This window comes from Temnothorax curvispinosus, unplaced genomic scaffold, assembly GCF_003070985.1.
Source record: "Temnothorax curvispinosus isolate PA1 unplaced genomic scaffold, ASM307098v1 QBEX01011251.1, whole genome shotgun sequence".
NCBI lineage: Eukaryota > Metazoa > Arthropoda > Insecta > Hymenoptera > Formicidae > Temnothorax > Temnothorax curvispinosus.
Genome location: NW_020221031.1, coordinates 1 through 7,712, shown reverse-complemented (window position 1 = coordinate 7,712; position 7,712 = coordinate 1). Strand labels below are relative to the sequence as shown.

Genomic DNA, 7,712 nt, shown 5'->3' with positions numbered 1-7,712 from the left:
TGGATTACTTATTTGAATTGCTTAAGTGAGCTATGCAATACACTTAGTTCGATCATGAATTTTCTTCTCAAACAATGGCATATTTTATTAAAACTTTTATTTTTGCGTGCATTTGTTTATTAGGAAACAAGAAAAACACATATTTCCTTACAATTTTATATTTTAGTTTTTTCATTTTTGGCCGGCTAAAATCAATTTGGACCCACTGTGCGCTCGTCGCACACTCTCCTCTCTTCCTCGTCGCGACCTTGCTTTTCTCCTCTTCCGCGAGAGCGGTCCGTACTTTGCTCCGTTTTCGGAGATGTAGGAGAGCTGAAAGGCGCAACATTTGTCAGTAAGACAAACGAGAACCGCCGTAGTTCCGGCGGGTTCAATTTCCGATCCGAATGCTCGAGACGGAATCTCGCGAGCCTTGAGAATAAAAAAAAAATTGTTGCCACTTCTTATTTTTTTTTTATTTTTTAAGTACATCGATTATTTACACTATTTGTTGGAGTAATGGCAATTAAATTTATTGTTTTATATATCTGTACCTTAGAAGTAAAGAATCGTTATTATCTCTCAACTTGGATTTCCATTATTAGGGAAAACAAGGTTTAAAGTTTCATTTTTTCTACGAAAATTTCTAATACGATTTTTTCTAAATATTGTATCTTAGGAATTAGTAATAATGGACGTAAAACTCTTTATATCATTATACAACTTAAGCTCCTGTGTTGGAAAAAGTAAATTAATTCCATTTCGACAAAAACTGAAAGTACGATTCTTTACCTTTAAGGTACAAAAGATATATATTTATTTTAAAAGTGGCGCCCGCGTATACCGAACAACACCAAATTGTTTTTATCTATCGCACGAAGGTTCGAACTCGATAAAATTACCGATCTTGTTCGGTGATAAAAGGAATCGCGAGGGAATCTTGTCGAAAACTCGGGGACACCGCAACTGTCGGCGAGAATCGCTTTATTCGTGATTGCGCGAGTATAATGGACGAAATGTAAATCTTTTTAGGTCATCAATGTAACTTGGTACGGCACTGTCCAAGTGGTTGCGAAAGAACGTGTGTTTATCCCGCGCGCGATAAGCGTATTTTGATCGTAGAGAATATCTGCTGACACTCATTCTTCGCGATGACTCGCACGCGGTCGCTAATTGTCCGCTATTGTCGAAACCGAAAGTTGTTGATTACCTCGCGGAGAGACATGACTCTGCTCTCTGAACAGCAGCACCATTGAACCTCCGTCGCGAATAATACCAGAATAACGCATTTAAAATATGAACAACTTCCATAAAATCGCTATTTTGTAAACTAATCGAATCGAATTAAAATAGGATTAATGATTATCTTGTTGAAAAATTGTAATCGTTATTGCAAAGCAGTTGGTGTTCTGTGTTATCTTATATGTGTGCAATCGATCTGCCTCAGATCTGTCGAAGAGGAAATTTCTAAACGGGCTTTTCTGGTGCATTTTTAGCCGCATGCTCTGGTTGTATGTGTTATGTGCTTGACATTCTTCATTTCACAGATTATTACAGAACTTTATTTCAAGATAAAGCTATGTATTGCGTAGAATGTTCGTAACACGCGTAAACGTGTATTAACTATTGTAAGTTATCGTAAACAGCAGTCGTAATAGCCCATTTGTACATAGGTGTCTATAGAGAAAATTTGAGGATGATTCGGTAGGAATACCCGGTATACGATTAGAAATAAACGAGAGAAATGTCAATCGAGAATTTTTTGACGCGCCAAAGTCAACTTAATTTCTAGACCGTATTTAACATAATTTCTAGACCTGCTCGTCGAAGCGTATCCGACGTTAAAATTGTAGGAATGACAGCGTGTCACGCAAGAGCTAAGAGAACCGAAGCAAAGATTCACTTTGTTAACAATAGCAGAGTTACGAGGCAAAGGCGGGCGCGACTAGGCGCGCACTTTCCACGGATATGGAAAATTTTATTACGCAAAAAGTTACGCCGGGGCGCAGCTCGCTCGGCGAATAGATAGAAAAAAGAGAGTTGACGATTAATTATGATCTTTATATTGAATTGTTTCTCATTGCAGATCATAATTACCAATTCGCAGCTTGCCGCGTGCAAATGCAATTGCTCAGATATGTCTGCAACCGCGTGAAGATCCTTAAGACTGCCCGTCCTCTTACCAAGTTACCCTTTCAAGTACCATGTGTGGAAGTAGTAGTCTATAAGTCCCACTGAAAGGAGGATGCCAGTAACTAAACGCATTCCATACCCTTCGCGGTAAGTAAGCCTACGGTTTACATATTACGTAATGTAAGCCACGACAAAACTATAATTCTTTTCTCTATCACGGCTTTGTGTTCAGATGCGATTTGGATTTTCTTGTAGAAAACGCACCGTTTGTAAAGAAAACACACGAAGCGTGCCGTCACGTTTGTGACGAAAACGAAAATAAGCTTCTTTTGTAAAGAATTACTTTGTAGAGAATAAAGTAAACGGGACAGATTGGCTGTACAGATATGTGCGACAAGGTGATGTATCAAGCGCTTCCTTCACTCGCAAAATCGGCAGGCTCGAAATGCCGTGCCGCTATCTCTGAATGATGGCAAAATTACAAAAGAAAGCGTGCCAAATACATTCATCTGACGATTTAGGTCTTAATGCGAATATATTAACAATATTAAGTCACCTCGCTCTCGGCATAAAATACTGAAAAATAATGAAACTTCGCTGTACAGTCTCACCCATATCTGATATCTTTTTGCTTTTTGGGACTAGAAAGTATTTCCGGTTACAGACATCCTTCTGTTCAACGTTTCCATAAGTTATTAACATATTAATCCTGTTTTAATCTCCAAATGAAATCTCCTTTTCCTTGGTGGTAGCTACAATTATGCAAGATTAGGGAAGCGCTCAGGGAATGAGTATAATTTGTACAGTTTTAACGCAACGTGTACTACATGATTATTCATCCTCCACATTTTACTCTTAAGATCTCCTAACTAGGGCTATTATGACTGCATTGTTTCTGAGGATTTATCTTTCCTTCCTGTAAAAATTTTAATAAAATGAGAGCTCTCACTGCTTCATGGGCTTAATAAGATTTATAGTGCCACTTTGCAATTGGTTCTTGGTTAAATTAGTTGTTTTACAAAGAATTAACAAATATATCTCAATAATTTGTCACATTATTCTGTATAGGGTGATATGCCACTACCATCATTTCTTTCAGCCATAAGTATTACAAATCAAAAGAGAAACAAATTCATAATTACTTAAATAAAAGAGATTCTAAATATGAAATTATTAAATATCTCAGCAAATTAAGCCTCGAAACTACAAATAAATGATAAACCCATTCCCCAACAATTAATTTCAGTTTCTAACAGAGGTTTAATTTGATGCTTGATTACTATAGTACTTAATATCGAAAAATATTTGCAGTTAATATATTCTTTTATTTGTAAAAAAAAAACCGACTTCGAATTCATCGGAGAATCTATTTAGCGTCAATAAGAATCTTTGAAAAAAAAGTGGTAGTGGAAGATCACCCTATGTGTTTATGTACGAACGGTTTATTATACCGTATGTTTCACAATTAGATCCGACGGCGGTAGTAGCGAGAGCCCATTGCTCGTGGAAGAAGGTGAGACAGTCGGTGCACCTCACAGTCCACGCAATATACACAGTCACAGCCATTCACATGGCAATCCACACCGATCTCACAGTTATCATCATGAAAAGCCCAAACAATTAGTGAAATACGGCGAACTAGTTATACTTGGGTAAGGATTTCCAGCAAATTAAGCGGATGAAAGAAAGCAGAAGGTTAATCGACTAACGAATCTTTCTGACGACTTTCACAGGTACAATGGCTACCTTCCACCTGGTGATAGGGGAAGGAGGAGAAGTAAATTCGTATTATACAAGAGACCCGTGCCAAATGGTGTTAAACGTAGCAAGCACTACATCGTTAAAACGCCCCACAGTTCGCAAGCCATCCTCAACACGAAGCAGCACTCGATTTCGTACACACTCTCCAGAACACAGGCTGTTATTGTCGAATACACGGAAGATGAAAAAACGGACATGTTTCAGGTAAACCCGAAATACTCTATCTTATGGGTTTCGCAGAGTTAGGATTCATGCTCATAATGAGAGGAATTAGCAACAAGGAATTAAACATAGAGAGAATTCATAGTCGCATCTTATTTCAGGACCGTCTTGAAATAATATGCGACTATGAATTCTCTCTATGTTTTATTCCTTGTTCTCCTCTCATTGCGCATGTGCCTTTATTCTTAGTTTCTTTATTAACTTTTCATATCAGTGTGTTCATTATATGGAGGGGTAAAAGCCTAAAATATCTGTACAATATATAAATTAGACTCATATAAATTATGGCCCGTGTGCATAGATGCAACCAAATTGCATCTGTGCACACGAGTCAATATTTTAAAAAATTTGGCTTACACCACTATGGGCTCTTACCCCACCATATGTAGTTGTACATATGTGATGTATAACTCTAAATCTCATGTGTCCGATAGATCGGTCGTTCGTCCGAGTCGCCAATCGATTTCGTAGTGATGGACACGTGTGCGGGCGGTGGCGACGGCGGGCCTGCTAACGAAGGACGTGTCGCCCAAAGCACCATCAGCAGGTTCGCTTGTCGAATCCTGGCGGACCGATCGGACCCTAGAGTCGCCAGGATCTATGCCGCGGGCTTCGACAGTTCGAGGAACATTTTTTTAGGGGTGAGATCCGGAATCTACGATTGATCGTACGGACTTAGTACATCTAATTTAGCAAAGGAACAGGAACTTTATCAACAATCTTACGCAGGAAAAAGCAACCAAATGGCAGGAAAATCGCGAGATCGATGGACTTACGACAAACGGAGTCCTGATAATGCATCCGCGGGGCCAGTTTTGTGGTGGTGAGGCCCAATGCGGTTTCTGGCGAGAAGTTAGCGTAGGTGGCGGAGTTTTCTCGCTCAGAGAAAGTAGGAGCGCTCAGCAGAAGGGTAATGTCGTGGAAGATGAGAGCAATGTTCTGCAAGATGGTACTCTCATCGACCTCTGTGGCGCTACTTTGCTCTGGCGATCAGCCGAAGGCCTCGCGAAGTCTCCGGTAATTTACAACGTTTTTGGAAAGATTTTATAAAGTTATATTGCAAAATTTACATTCGCTGATTGCACGTTTCTCTCACAGACGAAACAGGATCTAGAGGAATTAGTTGACGCTATAAACGCCGGCAGGCCGCAGTGTCCTGTGGGCTTGAACACCTTGGTCATACCACGCAAAGCAGCTTCGGATTCGACGCAGCAGCAGCCATACGTTTACCTTAAATGCGGTCATGTACAAGGGCATCACGATTGGGGCCAGGAAAAGGATAAGGTTACGAGAAGGTGTCCCATGTGCCTTGTCGCAGGGGCGGTAGTCAAATTGTCTATGGGAATAGAGCCTGCCTTTTACGTAGACTGCGGACCGCCCACTTACGCATTTAGTCCCTGTGGACATATGGCTACAGAGAAAACTGTCAAGTTAGTAACGCGCGTCAATCGCTAATCCTTTACACTTTTGAATAAGTTATAGGTACATTTCAAGCATGTTATTCGTTTTTCCACGATTTTCTCATTTGCTGTTTGTTCTTTTCTGTTTTGCAGATACTGGGAAAAAGTAGCCATTCCACACGGCACAAACGGCTATATCGCGATCTGTCCCTTCTGCGCGGTACCGCTCGAGGGAACGCCAGGATATGTAAAACTAATTTTTCAGGATAATGTAGATTGAAAATATAAAATATCTTACATGTAGAAATTAATAACTTCTTAAGAAATATAAGGATTATTAAACTCAACCGAGAAAGAGCGATCGTACTGAATACCCACAGACATTTCCATTTTTCTTTCTTATATATCATAGAACGATGTAATATACTGTGCGCAACTATTCGCGATTATGTAATTTACTAGTAAATTAGTAAATGTATATAACAGTCAATTTTAATTAATAATGAATAAATCTTGCAATGTTAAAAAGCTTATTGTTGTCATATATGATTTGTAAGAAGTCCGACGGTCTTGTAATTTTGAGAATGTTTGTCATAGAATGGTCGAAGATACCACTAAGAAATTATAGAAGACTAGACAGGATATATGTTTTTAATATTTTATTTCCAAAATACACGTAAAGTAATGCTTACTCGTTCTCTTCCGAACGTAAACGTGCACTGGCATTGGTTACGCGTATCGAAAGTTGTTGAGCACGCTCGACAATGGTTTTCCTCTTCTTACTGCTAACCCCATGTGCAATCTCTGCGCAGAACTTGCGATTTTGCATCATTAAAACTTCCAGTTCCTGTAAAGAATCAGTTTTTGTACATGTACTTTATCAAAAAATACATAAATATGTAGCTGCACAAGATAATGTACTTGTTTTCTAACTGTAGCCAACTGGCGTAATGCTATTTATATATTTTGAATAATAAAAACTCTTGAAATACATATTTTCATATTGTAAGAAAAGTCGACATTCGAGATCTTAGTAGAACTAGTTAAATCATCACTCTGTCTATACAAATCCCAAATTCATTGATTTTTAAAAAGATTCTTTTCAAAAGCAACATTTACCTTCACGTTATGTACAAGGACCTTGCGGAAGCCAGTTGGTAGCATGTGACGCGTTTTCTTGTTGCTACCATAACCAATGTTGGGCATCAAGTACTGACCCTTGAAACGCCTGCGGACTCTATTATCGATACCTTTTGGTTTACGCCAGTTGCGCTGCAAAATGTACGCAACATATTTTATACTGTTTATACATACACTTTACGCTAATAATTAGTTAATCTAAAAGACAAATCTCTCTACAAGAATAATAGTTTGAATAAGCAAGATAAATATATAATGTTAAATAAAATTAAATGTGTATAAGTTACTGCATGCTATATAACAATGCTGTACAATGTAGGCAGCATAACCAAACTTTACAAACACGTTTATACGCAATTTGAGGGGACGAAGCGAGAGATATACCTACCTTGAGTTTATCATATCTGTCACTCTGATGTCTGATGAACTTCTTCGTCCTCTTCTTCACGATTTTAGGTCGATAGACCGGTCGGATGGACATTTTGAAGGTTTAGCGTTTCACTGAAACACAACAGACAGAAATCCAAATCATTTCGGTCATAAGTTATTCCGCTTATACCTCGCGCTTAAAAATATTACATTCTCGCACTTCAGAAAATCGTCAACAATTGATCAGTTTTCGTACTATGCTCGTCTCGTTGACGATTATCGTGGAAAATACGGATTTTCCGCGTGATACATACCGCTCGCTAATATGTCGAAAACGGGAAAGGTAGGGAAAGAGGTTAGGGTTAGGATTCACGATTACCCTCGCTGGCCTCGCTTTCCCGTCGTGGAATACAGAACTACAGAGCGGAAACAAGCGCTTAGAGAGAAGCAGGAAGAGCTCTTTTCTCGTCGAGAGTTTGGACAACTTTTGACTAGTCGAAAGAATAAATTATTATCGCAAAATATTTTTATCATTTTAAATAATAAAAATTTGTATTCTTTAAAATGATAAATTAAATATTAAAGAGATATAAAGGTAATAAAAAATTATATATTTTGTTCTAAAAAATGATTTTTATTAAGAATATAATAAGCAATAAAAAAGCGAAGCAAAAAATCCATCGATATCTGTGCGTTTTATTACAATGG

The 7,712-nt window shown here is 38.3% G+C and overlaps 2 protein-coding genes across 3 annotated transcripts; one reads left to right on the top strand and one right to left on the bottom strand.

Moving 5' to 3' along the window:
* Nucleotides 1–651: 651 nt before the first annotated feature.
* On the top strand, nt 652–5,842 carry LOC112461314 (protein pellino). 2 transcript variants are annotated; one of them, XM_025026516.1, is made up of 7 exons: nt 652–1,490; nt 3,582–3,764; nt 3,846–4,077; nt 4,530–4,736; nt 4,825–5,112; nt 5,194–5,525; nt 5,649–5,842. In XM_025026516.1, exons 1-7 carry the CDS (start codon nt 1,480–1,482, stop codon nt 5,773–5,775), a joined length of 1,380 nt encoding a protein of 459 aa, XP_024882284.1. In that variant the 5' UTR covers nt 652–1,479; the 3' UTR covers nt 5,776–5,842. The 2 variants fall into 2 exon arrangements, with proteins under 2 accessions (XP_024882284.1, XP_024882282.1); XM_025026514.1 differs by lacking the exon at nt 652–1,490 and adding an exon at nt 1,521–2,259.
* A 297-nt stretch (nt 5,843–6,139) lies between these two features.
* On the bottom strand, nt 6,140–7,412 carry LOC112461315 (60S ribosomal protein L32). The gene is made up of 4 exons (XM_025026517.1): nt 7,319–7,412; nt 7,024–7,136; nt 6,615–6,767; nt 6,140–6,342 (listed from the first exon to the last, which is right to left on the bottom strand). Exons 2-4 carry the CDS (start codon nt 7,114–7,116, stop codon nt 6,184–6,186), a joined length of 405 nt encoding a protein of 134 aa, XP_024882285.1. The 5' UTR covers nt 7,117–7,136; nt 7,319–7,412; the 3' UTR covers nt 6,140–6,183.
* Nucleotides 7,413–7,712: the final 300 nt, after the last annotated feature.